At 39.6% G+C, this 22,984-nt stretch overlaps 2 protein-coding genes across 2 annotated transcripts in view; both read left to right on the top strand.

Moving 5' to 3' along the window:
* Positions 1-12,289, top strand: part of LOC103722282 (ent-kaur-16-ene synthase, chloroplastic-like) — a 44,217-nt gene extending 31,928 nt beyond the window's left edge. The window contains exons 3-15 of the mRNA XM_039121000.1: positions 5,815-5,870; positions 5,950-6,235; positions 6,322-6,502; positions 7,683-7,900; positions 7,996-8,116; positions 8,200-8,297; positions 8,395-8,612; positions 8,731-8,843; positions 8,921-9,019; positions 9,106-9,321; positions 9,421-9,562; positions 9,640-9,885; positions 11,691-12,289. Of these exons, the coding sequence (XP_038976928.1) occupies positions 5,815-5,870; positions 5,950-6,235; positions 6,322-6,502; positions 7,683-7,900; positions 7,996-8,116; positions 8,200-8,297; positions 8,395-8,612; positions 8,731-8,843; positions 8,921-9,019; positions 9,106-9,321; positions 9,421-9,562; positions 9,640-9,885; positions 11,691-12,014 (2,318 nt within the window). The 3' untranslated portion in view covers positions 12,015-12,289. The remainder of the gene's footprint in view (positions 1-5,814; positions 5,871-5,949; positions 6,236-6,321; positions 6,503-7,682; positions 7,901-7,995; positions 8,117-8,199; positions 8,298-8,394; positions 8,613-8,730; positions 8,844-8,920; positions 9,020-9,105; positions 9,322-9,420; positions 9,563-9,639; positions 9,886-11,690) is intronic.
* Positions 12,290-22,142: 9,853 nt separating this feature from the next.
* On the top strand, positions 22,143-22,664 carry LOC120107647. The gene has a single exon (XM_039121001.1). The coding sequence runs from the start codon at positions 22,143-22,145 to the stop codon at positions 22,662-22,664; it is 522 nt and encodes a 173-aa protein (XP_038976929.1).
* Positions 22,665-22,984: the final 320 nt, after the last annotated feature.

The raw sequence follows: 22,984 nt of genomic DNA on the forward strand, positions 1-22,984 counted from the left end.
AAGACAGTATAACATCGGTCCCCATTGCAAGCCTTGTCGTTGCAAAACAAACTAGCATGGTTCTTGACATAATAATGTCGAGGTATGAAGGAAGGATATTAGTAGTGTTTTATCAACATTAAGCTTATCCATAATAGGCAATCAAACAATTGGCCAGGTAAGCGGGTGGAAGGCTTTCCTTACTCAGAGAGTAAGATCCTAATTAAGTAACCATCTTTAGTGCTTTCCTTGGACGCCAATTAGATTAATTATTCTAGAATAGGTCAGCTCAAAGTTTTTCAACACTATAACTTAATATAATTTTTAATGAGGGCTTACTGGTCTCATGCACGTTCTATAATTGTAACATATTGAACATATCTTTTTATATGCTACAACAAATTATATATCTATCTCACAGCATATATAAATCATAATCAACTATCATGTATCATGGCTATCTTATAGCATGTATAAATTATTACCACTTAACTAAATCAATTAACATATCTTCATATGAAAATACATATCATGACATTTTATTATATATCATATCATATATGAATCATATAATTCATCATTCTTCTAAACATATGATATTACTATCATATAGCAAATAAACAATCATACATTATGCAGAAGCATTTGATTGAATAAACTAAGGATGGCTCTGATACCACTGTAAGGTTCTATCATGTCTTAATAGGCAGCGGAAGCTAGGAATTTTAAAAATTTTTTAATAAAATTCCTTAACATGAAATCCTTATAAGCCTAGATCACCTTAATGGTAACAATCTAATAATATATAAACATGAATGTAGGAATAAAAGAATACCTCTAACGCTAATCCAAAATCTACAATCTCCACGAGGCGTCCAAGTATCCGCCCTCCAATAGTGATCCACACGAAAACTTGATCAAGACTTTAGCTGCAAAAATTTTTGATCCTTAATGCAGAATTCTTCTAAAGAACTCAATTGGCTTGCTTTCTTTCCTCTCTAATTTTCTTTCACTTTCTAAAATTACTTCTAATATTTTTGTCCTAAAGAAGACCTCCTTGTCTTGGCTTAGGATACCTTAGAAGCAATGCTAGAAAGAGACACTCTTGTAAGAAAGAAGAGATGAGGGGGAGAGAGAGAGAGTTGGATTTGATTTCCGATGGATAAGAAAACACCGGAAGCATTCCTATTTATAGATGGTGTACAGATGCATTGTAGCTATCCATTCATGCATGAAGAGGGGCGTGAGATCAAGGGAGGTGTCATTTGATGAGAGGGCATATCAAAAGTAGTTAGGATAAGATGAAGTGCTTATGATATGGCGCTTCATCCTTATCCATTCCCTAAGCAACTCTTCATGAAATGCGCCGTACTCATGCCTCTCTTCATTTCTTCTCACGCATGAAAAATAAGGAGCATTCTCAACCATTGATCAAGGCTAGATGATGATCCAAAGGCCCTTATTGGTGGCACCATAAGAAAGAAGGAGAGAGAGAGTGATGCGGTTGAAGGGAAAAGTAGTTAGGATAAGATGACGTTTCATCTTTATCCAATCCAAGGGGCGCCTCTTCATGAGGCGCCATTCTACATTCACCGTATTCCCTTCTCTCTCATGCCATCTGATGTTGACCAAGTCAACATCACAAGTCCATCATGCCTCAGCCATGAATCCCTCCTTATAAAGCATCATCACATGATCCAAGGGCTAAGGATCTAGGCGCCATCAAAGGAAGGAAATAAGTGATCATCCAACGGCTCTAGGATGATCTAATGGTTCTCCTTCATGGCGCCATCCATTATGTCTTCATCCAATGGCTGATGAAGGTCCAATAGTCGTGATTAGAAGCCACATCTAACCCAATCCAATTGGGTTCAAATCAAATCACCATTATGTCTTTATCCAATGGTAGATCAAGATCTAATGGTTTAAATTGAATGATTTATCAAATCTAATTCAATTAAACTCAAACCAAACCAATTAGGTGCCAACTCTTGGCTAACCCATATTAGGATATGATCTAATCAAATTAGATCAATTAAAAATCAGATTCAAATCCAATTCGAATCAGGAGCTAGCTAAGGTTTGTAACACCTGCTAGAATGTTTATCTTGCAAACATGATCTAATCCAATTAGATCCTTGATAAGTTTTTTTGTGTGTGACCCATTGAGTTCCATACTTAGCCAACAATCGGTGTGAGTGCGAGTTGACCCAACTTGATTAGAACTCTTCTAATCGATCTAAGTCCAAACTACGCACCCCAAACTTAACAATTAGAATCTTTTCTAATTGGTGATCGAATTAAACTCTTTAATTCGATCAAACCTATAAGACAAGATTGACGTCTAGCAACGTATCATGTCTATCCGAAAAATATGAAATTTGATTGAAATACCAAAAATACCCTTCAGTGGTAAGTTACCATGCAATTCAGTCCTTTAATCAAACTGTATCCCAAATATGTATATGAGTATGAATATATGTCAAACTCAATTTCATATTCATATCTTTCTCAATCTTCTAATGATAATTCGAATAATGAAACATTAGAAACTCTTTCTAATTTTTATTGTGCTTTGATCAAAGGTTCCCTGAGTTATCATATGATTAGAATAAATAGGATGCGATCTTCTCTTACTAGAAGTGATTAATTCTTTATTGACCTACTCATAATCTTCGTACACAATCCACCATATTCAGAAGACCTCGTATACAACTTATTGTCATGAATGAGTGTAAACCAAAATATGAATTTATGTGCACAAGATACTATGGTGATCTCAGGTCAAAGGATCAGTTGCACAACTCCCACTAAGAGAATCATCTTTTGACATGTAAGTAAGACTTCATAAGATTTCTCTTTGTAGGTCAATTCCGTAAACTCATTCATCTAATGAGCATCCACATCTTTGTATTAGTGTCTCCACACAAGTGATTGTGAGATCAATCACCCTCTGCATCGAGCATACATAAGATGTGCCAGTCTTTTCGGTAAACATTGATCCCCGACTCAATGTACCAATGACTGAAAATATTTAAGATTAGGATTTTAGGATTTTAGGTCTCACTAGTATGATCTCATCATAGCCTCAAAATCATTGTTCTAATCCAAGAGGTTTATTACAAATATAATCAACAACATATGATAAAACATAATGCCTTTATTCATATTTAAATGTCATGTACATGATTTGGAAAATCAAAAGAAAATCCTTCGCAATACATATTGCGATTGGCTTGTAGGGCATCTACTCTTTCACCCATCCCTCCTGATCTTCCATCCCCGCGAAGAAGAAGAAGAAGAAAACAGCCAGTTGCGGGTAAGGCTCTTTACATTTGACTTCAACTATTCTCAATCCTAAATATGGATCCTTGCATTTTTCCCAATCGATTAACTGTTGTAAACGGTTCCAATAACCATTGAACATAGAATAAACACTATTTATAAATGTATGTTTCATTGCTATCATATTACTTTAGTAGTGCACGCTATAGTTACACCCTGGATTCCCCCATCTCGAGAGATCTACCTTAAATTCATTCCACTTCTCAGCATGATGTTTCCCACCATCCGATGGCATCTTAAAATGAGCTTCACCGCACACAGTATTGCAATATTTCTCGTAATAACTCATTGTAGCAGATATATTTTGCCGCCGCCGAACGTGGCCCGCCCCCTCCCACGGCCGCTGGCGGCTCCGGCCCGCCCCCTCCCGAGTCTCCTCCCGCGGCCGCGGTGCCGGAAATGCCTCCACCCCCACCCCCACGGTGGGGAGGTGCCGAAGACGAGGAAGGAGGGCGCCTTCCCGTGTCCTGTGGCCATCGCCGGCCATGGCCCGCCCTCTTCCAGCATCCGCCGCAGCCCGGCCCCTTTTCGGTACCGCCGGCCTTGCGGGAGGAGAGGAGTTCTCCGCTGGCATACCATAAGTAGTCTGTGCTCTAGGATTATGAAATCATGGAGCACACACTAGCTCTTCTTAACCATAAGTAGAGCTTAAGAGTATCAACTTGCGAGTATTCATCATAAATTGAGTTCAAGATGAAGAAAGTGCATCCAGTTGATTCATTAAAACCAAAGCAAACATTGGCTTCCTTCGGAATTTCAATCTAATAGTATTTGGAGTCAGTTCTTTGGTTTTACTTGAAAAATGCCTGCTGCCTAAGAGAAGAAGAATCATATTTTGCAAACCTTCCTATCAAATCTTAGTTTAAGAGAGAGTACATCAATTGTATCCAAGGTAAGAACATTTAGAAACTCTTGCCATGATTGTAGCGAGAACTATAGGAAAACCACTGATCAGAGATCTGAAATTATCATATATCACGTATTATATAGAGAGGTTCCATTACAATGGCACATGAACAGAAATTGTTATGGGCTTATTGCAGGCTTTACAAGAACAGGACATTGGGAGTTCGGAGGATAGTTTACCTTGTAATACTAGGTGGTAGTCTAACCGAAACACAACCAGGGATCCCATAAAAAAAAAAAAAAAGAAGTTAAGATTGAAGCAATTGACATTTTCTGGAAGGTGATATGAACTAAGTGATACCTGCTGACTACAGTAGACTGAAAAGTAGAAACTCCTACAACAAGGATAAATGCATCAGCCTCATAAATCTCCCTCCCACATACAACTCCGGAAATGCATGCAATATCCTCATTTATCATAAAATCTGTCACCATTTTGTTGTCACGAAATTTTAACCCTTTTACTTTCATTGACTCTAGCCATGGCAAAAAAAAAAATTCCTCAACTGTCCCACGACACCAAATATTATCAAAGTTTTGTTGTACAAGGACAAAGAAGATATACATCTCTCAAGACCTTAGAAAGGTGATAAAAGCATGGGAAAGAATATCTAGTATACCAATTATCAGCATAAAATATACTACTGCAACTCGCAGACCCAAATAATTTTACAGATTCAGATTGGGTCGGGGCGTATCGTAGAATTGAAAATACAAAATAATCCAAATTTTAAATGGATGGATCAGATCTGAATTCAGTAAATCCAGACCCGATCTGAAAAATGGAATAGGTCCAATTTTAGGATCCAACCTGGTCCCACAGATTCTCCAAAACGGGTTGGGTCAGGTCACATTTGCAGCCCTACTGATAATCATCAGATACTCCTAGGATATGCATCCCATTCATATGTTTTTAAGTTTCCAACTTGCCAAAATAATGGAAAAGGACTTGGGATACTTAGTAGATACACTTGAGACACTTCCCTCCTTCTAGCAGAGAAGGGAGGTGCATTCCGTTCCTTTTTTTTAATATAACTTAATAATAAATGGTAACTTTTGGAGTTTGTAATGTTGTAACTTTCTGGTCCATTCAACAGATGGCTGGATCATTTATTTGTCGATTTTATCTAACGCAATCATCCTCTCGCTATGATCGGCCATGGAAGGAAGGTTCAGCTTAAATCAAAATAGGCCCCCTGGCAATGCAGAACAAATTACACGCAGAAAAAAAAACATGAAGAAAAAAACTCAGAACTTGAATTTTTTACAAAAGAAATTATTAAGAAAAGAAAGCGAAAAGAAAAGAAAGGGGAGGAAACACCAGTCATGATTGAACGATAACTCAGAAACAACAATAGTATTAAAAAACGTAGCATACTTGTTTGATTGCTTGATAAATGTAACAAGCGTTATGCCATATATTATTAATTGTTTGTGCTAATAATTTGTTTGCAAGTCAGCAATCATATTTCTTTTCCTTTTTCTATTTCTCCCAGTGGCTCAGCTATCTTCATTTTGATCTTTGATTTCCTATCTTCTAACTAGTTTCCATATTCATCTTGATTTTTGTTTTACTTTTGACAGCATATATGGGTCATGGATTAATGAAGAGGAGCAGAAGTGCCAGTATTCCAATTCTGGTATGATGCCAATTTCGTGTTCCTGTAAATGTGATAACTGCATTTGCGCATGAATTAAAACCTTCAAATCAAATGATAGGGAGATGAAGTATCAAAGAAAAGAATCAGGGAGCAGATACCTAATGTTGATCTTTCATCTTCTTCCTATGACACTGCATGGGTAGCTATGGTCCCCTTGCCAGAATTTCCGCAGTTTCCATGCTTCCCAGAGTGCCTTAATTGGATAATAAGGAATCAACATCCTGATGGCTCTTGGGGAATTCATGGTCTCCACCCCTCTCTTGTCAAGGATGCTCTCTCTTCTACATTAGCCTGCGTACTTGCACTAAAGCGATGGAATATTGGTGAAGAACATGTCAGAAGGGGTATCTTCAAAGAACACAAGATCATATGCAATTTTTTTTTTTTACTGCATGCGCATTAAAACAGAACATTATGCCTCAAAATGCAGGGCTCCACTTTGTTGGATCTTATTTTTCCTCTGCTATGGATGAGAAGTTGCATTCTCCTATTGGCTTTGAGATCATATTTCCTGGAATGCTTGGATATGCCATTGATATGGGTTTAGATCTTCCTATTAGCCAAAATGACATAGATGTCATGTTTCACATGAGAGATTTAGAGCTGCAAAGGTGTGTGGTTCCCTTGGTTATCTATGTCTTAGGATTCTCTTCATGTTTTCCAATTTTTCATAGGCAATCTTCTCATGACAAGACATGTATACTATAGCATACTACGTTCTAATTTGATTATCTCATTGTTCATCATGTTAATCTAAAATCTTGTATCTCCATAAAGACTCTGTTAATATGCATATGCTATATGCATGTGTCCTATAAGTATTGAAATAATATAATTGGACAATGCATATGTACATTCCCATTTGTATATTTCGTCTAATCTATTACAACAGTTTGAGTAACTAATTCTACCTGCACGGCGTTGTAATTCATAATCGCATCAAAGGAAGTCTTAGCTGCATAGATGGCTTGGTGTTGGACTTTAGCGAACAATGGATAGGTTAGAAATTGCACATGGAATTAGATGTTAAGTGAGGACGTTAGCAAATGTAAAGGTGAAAAGATGAGGATGAAAATTGAGAGTCAATGCAAATTACTAAATATTAAGGATCTCTGGATGGTAACCAATAAAATATTACGAAAAAATTTGTCGAATAAGAAACAACTTGGAACTATGTTCGTCCAGCAAACCAAAATAAGATAAAATTATAATTGGAGATTTAGGTTGGGGATGATGAAATCAAATAACTTTTTAGTTTTTTGGGCACTTACTGGTAAGGTCTACAAAACTATACCAGTACACTACCGGCTTCGTACGTACCTCGTACCAAGGTAGGCTTTCAATACTTTTTTCTCCTTCCAAGTCATGGTAGTTCCAAATCCAGGCAATACTAGTTTGGTGCCAGGCAGTAAGGGTAGTTCCACTTGGTTCCGACCGGTACCTACAGGTTTAGCTTGATACCAAATGGAAATCATGAGTAGTCATAGACTACTAAGTACCTCATGCAGCTTTCTGGATTTTATTCCCAATGAATAATCATGTGGAAAAATCCAGATAACCTTTGTATAATACATACCATTTTACTAATTTGTTGCATCAAACAATCTTTAGAAAGTAGCAGAACATTCCACTGGAGTATCACCATAGCTAATTTCTTATGCTATGAAATTCTTATTATCTATAGCACTACTTATTACTTAATTTTTTCATTTTAACATCTACATCTTTTTGACTATTACATCTTTGTCTCCTGTAGTTGCTAAATAGTAATATTCATGTACCTTCGTTCAGAGTGTCTGAAAACAGTTCTGAGGGTAGGAAAGCCTATCTGGCATATGTTGCTGAAGGATTAGGCAAGTCACAAGATTGGCAAGAGGTTATGAAATATCAGAGGGAAAATGGATCTCTGTTCAATTCACCTTCCACAACGGCTGCTGCACTGACCCATAAATACGATGCAAAAGCCCTTGAGTACTTGCGTTCGCTTCTACAGAAGTTTGGCAGTTCAGGCAAGTGCCACTGTTTTATCATTTTGAAAACATTATATTGCTAGTATTTCATGCTTTTGAAAGGATGCAACTTTTTTGCGGTTGATTCTGTACAGTGCCTACTTCATATCCTAGGGATATTCATACCCTTCTTTGTGTGGTCGACAAAATTGAGAGGCTTGGAATTGGTCAACATTTTAGTTATGAGATAAAGAACATTTTGGACAGAATATATAGGTAGTGAGGTTAAAACATGCTCAGAAGTTAAAACATCTTATAGTACCATTCTCATTACAAATCTGACTTCAGCTATCATTCAGATGCTGGTTAAATAATGATGAAGAGATCAGCGCAGACATGGCCACATGTGCCATGGCATTTCGTCTATTACGTATGAATGGATTTGATATATCGTCAGGTACTTTCTGCTTGAAGCTGTAGGGTTTTGAATTGTGGTTACTATGGGGTATCTATCTATCTTTAGTGTTGGTATAATATGTTGACGTGTTATGCAGATGCCTTATCTCAATTTGGTGATGCAAGCTTTTTCTTCAGTTCAATCCAAGGGCATCTGAAAGATATGAAAACAGTTCTAGAGTTATACAAGGCATCGCAAATCAAAATCTTACCAAATGAGCAGGTTCTCGATGAACTTGGTTCTTTGTCAAGTAATATTCTGAGAGAGGCATTATCCCCCAATTCAGAGCATGGACTCCAAGTTCTTTCTCAGGAGGCAAGTTCTTTATTTGAGCCTATAAAAACTCAATGTACTTGCATGTTCAGGACAGAAAATTTGTAAACATCTGGAAATAGCAATGGAAGTTTCATAACTCAAATTCCTGTCATCTCAGGTGGATTATGCACTTAAATTTTCCTTCTATGCCAACGTGGAACGCCTAGAGCACAAGAGTTATATTGAGAACTTTAAAGTTGAAAACCTTCAGGTTCTCAAAACATCATATACGTAAGTATTAACTTGTCTGGAAAGAAAATCCTGTCTTCCATTTGCACTTACGATTCATGCATTGAACCATTTATCAGGTCTTCTGGCATTGATGACAAGGATCTGTTCGAACTGGCACTAGAAGATTTCAATTTATGTCAGTCTATATACCGCAAAGAACTCCAACATATTGAGAGGTACATGTTCTTTCCTCACTTTTAAGTGAAACACAAGCCTATTCCTTTTCTTAGTTCAATGTATGTTGATAATTTTAATTGAACAGTTGGGTGAAAGAAAAGAGATTGGATCAGCTAGAATTTGCTCGGCAGAAACAGATATATTGCTATTTCACAGCTGCGGCTATGATATTCTCCCCTGAAAGTTTTGATGCTCGTATGTCTTGGGCCAAAAATACCGTGCTAACCGTCGTCGTCGATGACTTTTTTGACCAAGGAGGATCTAGAGAAGAATTAGTAAATTTTATATCATTGGTTGAGAAGTATGACTTATTTTCTTTTTCAATTGGTGTTACCCTGGTGGTTGCTCTAAGTTATTAGGTATATAAATCATCCAGCTCTTTTCCTCAAATCTCTAACAGGTGGGATGGAAATCATGAAAAACAATTTTGCTCTGAACGAGTCAACATTTTATATTCGGCTCTCTACAGTACAATTAACGAAATCGGAGCCAAAGCATCTGCATTGCAAAAGCGTTGCGTGACCGACCATATTGTTGAGACAGTGAGATGTGATTTCCCAACTCTATTTTTAGATAAGTTTATGAGCGGTGTTGTAACATTTGGCCTTATAATTGACAGTGGCTTACATTGGTGAAAGCAATGATGAAAGAGTCAGAGTGGGCAAGGACCAATACAGTGCCCACAATGGATGAATATATGGCAAATGGGTACATATCATTTGCTTTAGAACCCACGATTTTTCCGACACTCTTTTTTGTTGGACAGGAGGTTTCAGTTGATGCCATTGGTGGTCCAGAGTATCATAATCTAAACAAACTAGTCGGCATCATCGGGCGTCTCATTAATGACATGCAAAGTTTTGAGGTAACATTTTTCATTTTTTTCTTCTACGTTCAATATATACTTTATTGGACAAGATATTATGATCTGATTACCAGAGAGATATTGCTGCAGGGACATCATACAGAACCTTCAAATATGACAAATCTAGGGATTCAAACTGCTTATGCTTCGTTCAGCATGTCTTCTTAACTTGCATACGTGAGCATTTTCATGTACATAATGTACTTGAGACGAGCAAGCCTTCAAGCCTGTTTCCCCTGTACTTTTTATTGGATCCATCCTTCCTATTTATCTATTATCTCCCATCCAAGTTTTAGTTCTTTGACACAAATTTCATTTTCTCATTTCATCACACCACCTCCATTTAAAATTCTTTGGTTTTCCTTTCTCAATTCCCCTGCATGCATGTGTGTGTCTCTGTGTGTGTACATGTGAGTGCGCACATACAAATATTAACCAATAAGATGTATGCTATCAGACACCATGCATTATTCTGTTTATCATTATGATTTCCGGACATAGAAGCACATGTTTACAGTTTACCAATAGATGTCTCTGATTTTCTATTTCAAGGAGCTATTTCAGCGGGGTATGCCCTGTACTATCCAGTATACGTCTGATTTTCTATTTCAGGAGCTATTTCAAAGATGCAAAATAAAAAATGGTTCCTATTGAAGATTATATTTGATGGATTTCTATTTATGAATAAACAAGTTTTGATCATTTAAGATATGTATTCTATTTTTTATTAACAGCATCAGATTTTGGATGTGCATTTTATTTTACTCTGTACTGTAAAAGCACTCATTCTAAACGTTAACAGTACTATGCTCCAAATATCTACTATAATTTCATTTATGAAGTATTTTTTTGCAAAATTAAATCTTTAAAAATTTTGGACCAAGTATCATAACATTTATGTGCAATGATACAAATTAATAGATGATTCTTGGTTCACCCATCTTCCTGAGATTCATTGGCATCCTTCTTGCGAGGCCTTAAAAATGATTTTTTTATATATAACGGTGCTTAATTTTTTAATTTGGACTTTGTTTTGATATAGAACTTTCTTCATTAGACTATATGGCTCTTAGTATTCCATCACCAAATTTCTAGAATGTATCTAGCCTGTTTCTAGCAATAAGATCATTTAACCTAAGACATATTTACCAATTGTTTTGGATACCACTTTCACACATTAATGCCTTCAAATCTTGTCTAATCATCTACATCTGTAAATTCTTAGAACCTGTGGATGTCACTTATTTGTTTCAATGCCTTTCAATGTTATAGACAAACATATCTGAAAAAACATGTGTACTTACTGTTTAGTATAGGATTGACCTTGATGAAGGCGAAGTGATTGAGCAACTGTTGAAATAATGAGAAAGTAAGGAGATGAGCATAATAATGAACAAAATTCTCCGAAACATTATTTATATTTTTACTTATAGAAAACCTTTCTTATAGCCTCAATTGTTAGTTTGTCCTGCCCAAATTGCCACTTATGCTTCATATTACCAAATAATACCTCCTCCCTTGAAGGGCAAGATGTCTTAACAAGCTTGATGGTATTTTTTCTTTTGATAACAAGGACAAGCCAAATAGCGCAGGTAAAATGGAATAAAGTAGGATTTCCTCCTAAGAGTTAGACTAACCTCAGACTTAATATATTAACCACTTAGTAGTTATCTAGTTCTATGTAATATATTGCTTAGGGGTGATTGTAGCCTACCATATTAGTGCACATTAAGTTCCTTGCTATGAAGCTCTACCTATAGTTATGGATTGATAATTTGTTTTGAAACTAATGAGTATTTTGGCAGAGGGAAGGCAAAGAAGGGAAGTTGAATAGTGTGACGCTTCGTATTGTTCATAGTCGCGGTTCCACTTCCAAAGAAGAGGCTATTAGGGAGATTCAAAGCATAATTGACTCTAGCAGAGCAGAACTGCTGAGACTAGTGTTGCAGAATGAGGGAAGTGTCGTTCCAAGAGCTTGCAAGGACCTATTTTGGAAGACGAGCAGAACGCTGCACCTCTTTTATATGAAAAATGATGGATTCACATCACCAACGGAAATGGTTAGTGCAGTGAATGCAGTGATTTATGAACCGCTTAAAGTTGGTCACAAGTTTTCAGAGGTTAATTGATAAAAAGATTTATTTGCCTGTATTCTAAAATGAAAAGGTACATGAACTTTTATATTGTTATTGATCTTCAACAAGACGTGTTGTCATGATATGAATGGTTTATTATGGCCTGAAGCTGGATGATCTGAGCTTGAATATTAAATAAGCTGCAGTCCACAAGTTATAATTATGCATTACATCTTATACTTTTTTGAGTATTTGTAAGGACCATGTGGGCATATGTTTAGTTCCACATCGGTTATTCACTGAGTACAATAAAGTGAAGTTGTACAATACCTCGGTAAGTGTGTTAGAAAATGAAGTGACAATCAGTATCTTCATATATAGTATGCTTATAAAAAATATCATTATGGGCAATCTGAATGACACTTTGATTGCCACAATAAAGAGCGGCAGCACCATAATTAGTGACTCCTATATTCTCTAGCAACCATCTAAGCTAGATAAGTTCATCAGTAGTATTAATGCTAGGCCTGTATTTATCCTCATTGCTAGATCTAGAATTGATATTCTGATTGTTGTTGCACCAAGAGATAGGAGAGTTGCCTAGAAAGAAAAAATAGCCTGTAGTAGATAGTCTATTAGTAGGATCACCAGCACAATCAATATTAGAATAAGCATTCAGGCATAAAAGAAATTGGTAGTAAAATGCAACATATGAAACAAAGTACCTTTGATATAGCATAAAATGTACAAAAAAAATAGCATAATCAGTAGATTTAGAAGTTGCCATAGACTGACTGATAATATAAACGGCATAAGCTATATTAGGATAAGTAATTGTGAGATATACAAGACCATCAACGAACTATCTATAATGAGCAGCATCCAAAAAGGAGTTCCGTCGGTGGGTGTTAATTTGGCGTGAGTCTCAAAAGGTGTACAAGTAATCTAGCTCTAGATATGAGATAAGATGGATATTTGGCCTATGATAATAATACCTATCAGAGCTAAATATAACCTCAAAACCTAAGAAGTAATTCAATGCTCTTAACCCTTTTATTTCAAATTTTTGACCAAGACACTATTCGAGATCATGAATGCTAGTGAGATTATCCTCGATTATAATTTTGTCATCCACATATATTAATAATAATGTCATACATATATAGTATTTAATATGTATGGTATATTATAATATATTATTTGTCATATTATTATTGAATTATATTTTAAAATTATAATAGAAATATATCACTGTACTTTTTCTTATATTGTGACATTATTTAATATATTAGTTCTATATGCCTTATGTTTTAATCAAAATAAATATTAGTATTAAGTTAATAATATATCATAAGAATAAATAAAAAAATTAATGCTATAATAAAAATTAATATGTTTTTATATGATTTATAATTTATATGATTGATACGTATATATTGCGTAAAAATATCAAGATAGTTTTCGGTCTTTTGGTATTATATAGTCAGTGATCTTGAATTCTCATGGAATAATATACAAATTGGTCAGAGATATCCAGAGATCTTTAATCAATCAAATATAGTGATCTTAGATTATTGGAGATCATATTGTTCCAAGATAAAGATAACTAGCAATCTAAGATCATCTTAGTAACCCTATTTGGGTTACCAAAAGCTACTTTAGCTGTTATGTAGATAAAAACATCGAATCACAGGAACTACGAGTGAAACCAAACCGATTGATAATAGCACCAAATTTTAAATATAATATTGGATGTACATCTATTTATAGAGATTTACATATATAATTAAGCTATATATTGTAATATATATGTTGTTGTAAAACAAACAAATAGTATAGCGATTTCACGTTCTCTTCTTCTCTCTCTTTTCTTATCGTAGTATCAGAACCTCTCAGTCATCTACTACGATAGTCTTGAACCTACAGCAAACCTGTGAGACCCTGGAACTGGGCCCGGTCCATTTGACCGGCCCAGTCCCAAACCTTGGGCTTACGTGCAACGCACGTGAGACAACGGGATGGAATTCCTTCCATCCCGAAGAAAAAGGAAGCCCTGTTTTTAGGGCTTCCTCTCCTTCTCCTTGAGGCCACCGAGGAGAGCCGCCACACCAAGAAGAGGGAGAAGGGGGGATTCTTCTTTGTGTTGGCCAAGAGAGAGAGAGACACACACAGAGAGAGAGACCGAGAAGCCACGGCACCGGTCTTCCTCTTTCTCTATTGCCGCCGGAAAGGAGCCGCCGGATCTTCGCCAGGGCTGAGGTAAGGATTTCTACCCTTTATGTCCTTGTATACCAATTGAAAACATGAAAGAAAGAAAGAAAGAAGAGAGGGAAGAAGGAGAAGGCCGACCGTCGCGGGCTCTTCTTCTTCTCCCGTCCGCATGCCTCCTCCGCGGGAAGAAGGAGAGGGTCGGCCGTCACGGGCGCCGCCGGCCTCGACTTGGCTTCTCCCGAGCTCGCGACCTCCCTTCGCGGGAGAAGAAAGAAGAAGAAAGAAAGGGGGGGAAGGAGAAGAAGTCGGGAGGAGAGGAGGAGGAGAAAGAAAAAGAAAAAAAAAGGGAAGGGAAGGGAAGGGAAGGAAAGAAAAGAAAAGAAAAAAAAAGAGAAAAGAAAAGAAAGAAAAGAAAAGAAAAGAAGAGGAAAAAAAAGAAATAAAAATAAATAAATAAAGGGAGAGGGTGGTTTATGGGTATGAACCCAAATACAAACCCGAACCCGGGATGTCGGATACTTCCACGTGTTCGGTCCTGGGAGGATGTTAAGATTTAAGTTTTATATATATATTGTGATGAATTTTAAAAGAAAAATATGATTTTTGGATATTAGGTTCTGCGAGGGATTTGTGAGATTAATTGGATCGCGTTCAATGTAAGTAACGAACTATCTTCTCTAGACTCTTCATTTATATAATATTATTTTTGCATTGAATAAATTGTTAATGAATTTATATTTGATTTATGAATTTTACGAGATGATGATTTGAATGAAAAATGGATATGTGAACTGGAATAATATTTTTCGAATTATTGCTATATTTACTATTCTTGCATCAGATTATGATACATGTATTATGTTACCAAAAGAATTTTGATGTGCATCAGATTTAGAACTCTCAGCCTGGCTATGTTCTGGACACTGCCAATAGGGGGTTATGCATTGGCAATTCTGGCCCCACCACAGGGTATAAGTGTGGTATTCTGGCCCACTCCGCAGGGTATAAGTGTGGTATTCTGGCCCACTCCGCAGGGTATAAGTGCGGTTCTGTTTCTGGCCTAGCCACAAGGTATAAGTGTGGACGTAGCTAAAGGCTGATGAGATGAATATGATTTGTTTTGAATTTTAATGAATTTGTGCTTGAAAAGGAATTGATTATGTTATTATGTTGATTCATCGTAATTTGTATTTATATTTTATGTTATTATATGAATTGACTAGTTAAGGTGTTTATTACTTATTGGGCTGTCTAGCTCATTATACAATTTTTTGTTGTTTTACAGATTCCGAGAACTAACCTATCGAAGATTTAAAATGGAAGAGCGACTAGAAGGACTGAAGCACAAGTTATCCTAGATTAGGCTTTATTTAAATTGATGTTTTATATTTATTGTTCCGCTACGTATTTAGAACTGTGAGACTATATAATTTATGTCAGTCAATGGAATAAGATTGCATTTATTTCAGCTGAATTATTTTATTTATATAACTGAGATGTTTGGTTAAGATGCCTTGCATGCTCGTGGGAAGAGTTTCCTACAGGTGTGCGGCGGTTGGCGCGACCCTCGGCTCGCAATCTCGGGCCAGGGGCGTGACAACGTTTATGGTATCAGAGCCTGAATGGATAAATTCTAAGATAAGAAAATCTGACATGACATGAGTGTAGATGGGTAGACACTAGGGACATTGGGACGTTAGTTTATGATTATTGTAACAACCATTCTATGTACTTGTAATGAACTGGTAAGCTTATTATTGGTATACTGCTATCTGATAGACATAGATCAGGATGCCTCCACGTCGGACGAGAAAGACTACTCGCAGAGCTACTAATAAGGCACCCGACCCGCAAAATGACAGCACACCCCAACAAGTTGGTAACACCCCTCAGCAGGAGAGAGTCGTCAATCCTGCTAGTGATACTCAGACAGGACAACAAGAGCCGGGCCTAGGCCAGGTTATGCAGACCATAGTGGGCCTTATGCAGATGCAACAGCAGGTGCAACAGCAATTGCTCCAACAACGAGCGCAATTGCCCCAGACACAACCACAGCAAGGACGAGGGGAACAGTGTGAACAGCATAGCAGTATAGCTGAATTTAAGAGGCTGGCTCCTCCAGCTTTCAAGGGGACTACAGAACCGTTGGAAGCAGATAATTGGCTTATAGAGATGGAAAAAGCATTTGCTGTCTTGAGATGCCAGGATGATGAAAAGATTTTGTTTGCATCATACATGATGCAAGGTGAGGCATTCAACTAGTGGCGGATGTTGGAACATAAATATGAGCAGGATAGGGAGCCACTCACTTGGGAAAGATTTCGAGGAGCATTTTATGATAAGTATTTTCCTCGGAGTGTAAGGACGCAGAAAGAGCAGGAGTTTATTCACCTAAAGCAAAGAAATATGACTGTTGCAGAATATGAAGCCAAATTTACCGAGCTAGCCAAATTTGTTCCAAAGTTAGTCGAAGATGAACTAGATCGGACCCATAAATTTGAGATGGGACTAAGGACTGAAATTAGAAAACAAGTGGTACCTTATGAATTGACTACCTATGCAGCTGTGGTAAATAAGGCTTTAATAATTGAAAGGGAAGTTATTGATGAATGGTTGGAAAGGGAAACAAATCAAAAGAAGAGGAACAGATCGAATGAATTTTAGGGCAGAGCAATGAAAACGCCGAAAGTTCAAACAAGAAATCAACGAGTGACAACCCTAAGCAGATGAATATCAATAAATGTTCTAGATGTGGTAAGGCTCATGCTGACAAGGATTGCCATTGGAACACCGATGCCTGCTTTAGATGCGGTAAGATAGGTCATAAAATTGCAGACTATCCACAAAAAAACGAGAATAGATCTACTCAGGCAATGGAAGGAAACCAGGGGCCAAAGACTCAAGGAAGAGTATTTGCACTTACACAGCAGGATGCACAGGCTTCTGATGTGTTGACAATAGGTATTAATCTAGTCCCAATATTTATTTCTATTTATTGTTTTGCCATGCCCACTGCTCTTTATTAGACAACTCATTATGCTGCTAGAAAAGATTAATTAGTTACATAACATTTTTTTGATTTATTGCCAAAAGGAGAATATAAACTTTTAAATTTCGAAAGTGTTCACACGGATTAAGACATAATAATGAATGTACCAATAAGCAAGTAATTCTAGGGAAAAAAAAAATCTAGACTTGACATGGGTATGTTGAGGTTTAAATCAGTGTGTGTAGAGGAAGTGTGGTGAATGGAATTATTTGATATTGGTCAGACAAGACGACTTTGATTTGAAGAGTGTTATGACTTGATTTGAAAGAAGTATTTTCTACTCTTGAATTGCATGTACGAAAATTTCGTGGACGAAATTTTTTTTAGGAGGGGAGAATGTGAGACCCTGGAACTGGGCCCGGTCCATTTGACCGGCCCAGTCCCAAACCTTGGCCTCACGTGCAACGCACGTGAGGCAACGGGATGGAATTCCTTCCATCCCGAAGAAGAAGGAAGCCCTATTTTTAGGGCTTCCTCTCCTTCTCCTTGAGGCCACGGAGGAGAGCCGCCACACCAAGAAGAGGGAGAAGGGGGGGATTCTTCTTCGTGTTGCCCAAGAGAGAGAGAGACACACACAGAGAGAGAGACCGAGAAGCCACGGCACCGGTCTTCCTCTTTCTCCGTTGCCGCCGAATCTTCGCCAGGGCTGAGGTAAGGGTTTCTACCCTTTATGTCTTTGTATACCGATTGAAAACAAGAAAGAAAGAAAGAAAGAAGAGAGGGAAGAAGGAGAAGGCCGACCGTCGCGGGCTCTTCTTCTTCTCCCGTCCGCATGCCTCCTCCGCGGGAAGAAGGAGAGGGTCGGCCGTCACGGGCGCCGCCGGCCTCAACTTGGCTTCTCCCGAGCTCGCGACCTCCCTTCACGAGAGAAGAAAGAAGAAGAAAGAAAGGGGGGAAGGAGAAGAAGTCGGGAGGAGAGGAGGAGGAGAAAGAAAAAGAAAAAAAAAAGGGGGAAGGGAAGGGAAGGAAAGAAAAGAAAAGAAAAAAAAAGAGAAGAGAAAAGAAAGAAAAGAAAAGAAAAGAAGAGGAAAAAAAGAAATAAAAATAAATAAATAAAGGGAGAGGGTGGTTTACGGGTATGAACCCGAATACAAACCCGAACCCGGGATGTCGGATACTTCCGCGTGTTCGGTCCTGGGAGGATGTTAAGATTTAAGTTTTATATATATATTGTGATGAATTTTAAAAGAAAAATATGATTTTTGGATATTAGGTTCTGCGAGGGATTTGCGAGATTAATTGGATCACGTTCAATGTAAGTAACGAACTGTCTTCTCTAGACTCTTCATTTATATAATATTATTTTTACATTGAATAAATTGTTAATGAATTTATATTTGATTTATGAATTTTACGAGATGATGATTTGAATGAAAAATGGATATGTGAACTGGAATAATATTTTTTGGATTATTGCTATATTTATTGTTCTTGCATCGTATATGCATATTTAGATCGGATTATGATACATGTATTATGTTACCAAAAGAATTTTGATGTGCATCAAATTTAGAACTCTCAGCCTAGCTATGTTCTGGACCCTGCCAATAAGGGGTTATGCATTGGCAATTCTGGCCCCACCATAGGGTATAAGTGTGGTATTCTGGCCCACTCCGCAGGGTATAAGTGTCGTATTCTGGCCCACTCCGCAGGATATAAGTGTGGTCGTAGCTAAAGGCTGATGAGATGAATATGATTTGTTTCGAATCAGATTTATGATTATGTATATAGATATTTGAAAAATACGAATTTTAATGAATTTGTGCTTGAAAAGGAATTGATTATGTTATTATGTTGATTCATCGTAATTTGTATTTATATTTTATGTTATTATATGAATTGACTAGTTAAGGTGTTTATTACTTACTGGGCTGTCTAGCTCATTATACGATTTTTTGTTGTTTTACAGATTCCGAGAACTAACCTATCGGGGATTTAAAATGGGAGAGCGACTAGAAGGACTGAAGCACAAGTTATCCTAGATTAGGCTTTATTTAAATTGATGTTTTATATTTATTGTTCCGCTGCGTATTTTGAACTGTGAGACTATATAATTTGTGTCATTCAATGGAATAAGATTGCATTTATTTCAGCTGAATTATTTTATTTATATAACTGAGATGTTTAGTTAAGATGCCTTGCATGCTCGTGGGGAGAGTTTCCTACGGGTGTGCGGCGGTTGGCACGACCCCCAGCTCACGATCTCGGGCCGGAGGCGTGACAAAACCTGTCCACATCTCTAGTTGCCGTACTTTTCTTTTCCTCTGCGGCGTTCCTGCTCGGATCCTCTTAGGTGAATAGAGGGGCTTCTCAGATGTCACCTCGGTTTGCCGCCGTACTTTGCCGGTTCTTGCATCATTTTTCCACAAAAAAAAAAAAAAGGGAAAAGGTCAACACTTTTTCTTGATGGTTGAAAAATGTAATATCTTATCCATGTCTCTTCGAGCACTATCACAAAGCTAACCTATTGGCTTTGGCCAAATCATCATTGCATATTTCCACTCTCTATGTTTATAAATACTCTCAGTTTAAGTAAGCAAACTCTTCTAGGTTGCCACCAAGGTGGTAGCCTAGTGGTACTGGGCAGCAATTCTAACCATAAGGTCCCAAGTTCGAATCACTGCGGCGACGATTAAATTGTAGACCGAAGCTCATTACTTTGGCACTGCTTGGACTTGTGGTGTAGGACCGCTCTTGAACTGCTAGTAGCCGGGGTGGTGCCGGGTGTGACGTACTCATACGTGGGACTTGAGCCAGAGCTCAGAGGAGTAGCTGAGCCGGGCCTACGGGTGGGGAGGGTATGAGTAAAACCGGTCGGGGTGCCCAACACACGGCCATTTCTGCCCGCATCGAACATTCTCCTGGCGGGGCGGAGGCCCAGTGGGGGCTGCTACGCGGGGGTAGGCTTGTCCCTTCCTCCCCCCTACCCCTTTCTTTAAGAAAAAAAAAAAAAAAAAAACTCTTCTAGGTTTGGATTTTACTTACTCTTCAGTAGAGAGAAGAAACAAACTAGCTAAGCATGGGAGTCTGTTTGCATGGTTACACAAAAAAAAAATATTAAAATAGCTTCTCCACCCAAAAATGTATAAAATATTTTTTTTTAAAAAAGAAGCAGATCTATAGTATAAAACCCCTATATCAATAACAATAGTTTCTAAGCTATTGAAATTTTCTCATTACCATTGGGCAGATGATTTTCAAGTATTCTTGGGTCATCTTGATGGATGGTAACTAGTTGATAAAATGATTCCCAAATTGTTAATCTATTCATGAAATTTTCAGGGAAAAATCATGCATTTCATATTGAAGATGGCGGCAGCCGTAATGTTGTTCTTGCAATTGTTTATTGTAGGTCTAATCCTTGCATTACTTTACTTATATAGACATATAAATATACTTGTTGGGGTAATACAAATCGCCCCAAAGCACGTGAGCACATTGCGGAACATGTGATCAGGGGCGCCCGACCTCGGAGGCACCCGGCCTCGGAGGCGTCCGACCTCGAAGACACCTGATCAGAGGCCCGACCTCAGATACGCCCGACCTCGGATACGTCCGGCCTCCGAGCCCCCGACCCGGCGCCTGACTAGGGGCCCAACCTCAGATACGCCCAACCTCGGATTCGTCCGACCTCGGAGCACTTGACCTCGGAGCTCACTATTTCGGAAGTCCGACCTCGCCGTTCACCTACCACGGTCACATCCGTAGCAGACCATACCCTGCCACCGTCCCCAACATTTAATGCATGTGGCCTCTGCAGATCTCCGGCTTACTCCACAATTAATTCACGACTCCAGCTTACTCAACCATCATCACGCATGGCCCCTCCTGACCTCCGACTCACTCAACAATTAATGCGCGTGTCACCTGCTACCTACGGATCTCCAGTTCTCCACGACAAATCAGCTCAGCTGTGTCCAGTCAGCCGTGATAATTCCTTGACTCCGACCTCATCTCCCACGACAACATTAATTCGCCTGATCGTGCACCAATTCATGCGGCATGCTCAGCTGTACGGCGACCTCGCCCCATCACCTCACAAGTAACCCAGCGCCCCTCTATAAAAGGAGAACAACTCCATTTTAGAGGAGGCTGGAAGGCGGAAACACTGGACATATACAACTTCTCCCATTCATACACTTGCCCCCTCTGACTTAGGCATCAGAGAGCCGGCGCCGGAAACCCCGGCCACCGGCTTCTTGCAGGTCTTCCGAAGGACGCCGCACGTCGACGATCCGCCGCCCACCCACTTGCACCGGAGCTCCTCCCCCTTGGCCAAGTGGTCACCCCTGGATCCAAATTCCAGCAACAGTTGGTGCTAGAGGAAGGGCCCGAGTCGTGGCCATAAAGTTGAGAAGCAAAGGAGCCTCCACCGCCTCCCGGCATTCCCCGCCAAGTCCTGGACACTCTGTTCAGGATTTACCAACAAGACCCCTGGTGGACCCGGCCCCCTAGGTCCAACCGGAACAGCTCAGCATCCTAATGCAGCAAGTTCAAGCCCTGGCCGCAGCGGTCCAGGGTCTGCAACGTATGGGGCCTCAGCCGCCCCCGGAGGAACAGGTCCCGCCGGCGCTTCCACCGGACGACCACCGCCCCAGTGTCAGAACCTCCATGACTCTTCGAAGGGCGAAGAGCGGTGCTGTTGCCAAGGCTCGGCCCGGGCGTCTCGATTTCCAGGGAGGGACCTAGGTGACAGACCCCAACCATCGAAAGCTGAATCAGTTCCGGGATGGCTTGCACCAGAGCAAACCACCGTGGCGATCCCTCAAAGTGGAGAGCTCGACAGGAAGGACGAGAAGCTTGAGCGCCAGATTGAGGTGCTCTATAGCAAGAAGGCGAGATGCGAGGGAGACTTTGAGTTTACCACCAAGTCCCCCTTTTTTCACTAGATCGAGGATGAGCCGGTCCCGTCGAGGTTCAAGATGCCCCAGGTGGAGACCTACAACGGCACGACCGACCTCCTCGACCATTTGGAGAGTTACGGAGCTCTCATGGCACTGCAAGGGTCCTCGGAGGTCATACTCTGCAAGGCCTTTCCGGCTACGCTTCGGGAAGTAGCTCGGCTCTGGTTCTCTGGGCTGAAGCCCAGCACCGTGTCATCTTTTAAGCAGCTCGGCAGGCAGTTCGCCGCCAACTTCGCTGCCAGCCGACGTCAGCGGCGGACTTCGGACTCCCACCTCAACGTCAAGCAAAGGGAGGGAGAGTCTTTTAAAGATTACCTCGACCGTTTCATCGCCGCTACTTGGGAGGTCCGTGAGCTCGACCAGTCGATAGCCATGTCGGCGCTCAAGACTGGAGCTCGGTCCTATAGGCTTCTCTTCTCTAATGAGAAGAGTTTTCCCGTCGATTTTACCGAGATGCTGCTACGAGCTGAGAAATACGTGAAGGCGGAAGAGGCCATTGCTTTCCGATGGAATGCGACCGAGCAGACCTCCAAGAAGTAGAAAAGATGCCGCGAGGAGCGCGGTCGCCCCAAAAGCCCGTCTTCCCACCGAAACAAGAATCTGGCCCGACTAGGAAGTCCACCTCGGCAGCAGGGACAGCGCCAACCAAGGTTCCTGCCTCGGCCAAGGTCTCCAGTGCAGCCACGAGCGCCCTTGGGGAGGTATGAGAATTACACCCCCCTCAATGCTCCCCGAACGGAGATCCTCATGGAGATCGAAGGATGGGATTACTTTTGGCCCCCGCCCCTGATACGGGACCCCGGAGCTCAGCGCAATCCAAGAAAGTACTGCCGCTTCCACCGAGACCGTGGCCATGACCC

Source organism: Phoenix dactylifera, unplaced genomic scaffold (assembly GCF_009389715.1).
Source record: "Phoenix dactylifera cultivar Barhee BC4 unplaced genomic scaffold, palm_55x_up_171113_PBpolish2nd_filt_p 000943F, whole genome shotgun sequence".
Classification (NCBI taxonomy): domain Eukaryota; kingdom Viridiplantae; phylum Streptophyta; class Magnoliopsida; order Arecales; family Arecaceae; genus Phoenix; species Phoenix dactylifera.

What these genes read in the sequence shown, in the direction of transcription:
- LOC120107647 (XM_039121001.1), top strand. Translation starts at nt 22,143, where the DNA reads ATGCCCCAGGTGGAGACCTACAACGGCACGACCGACCTCCTCGACCAT.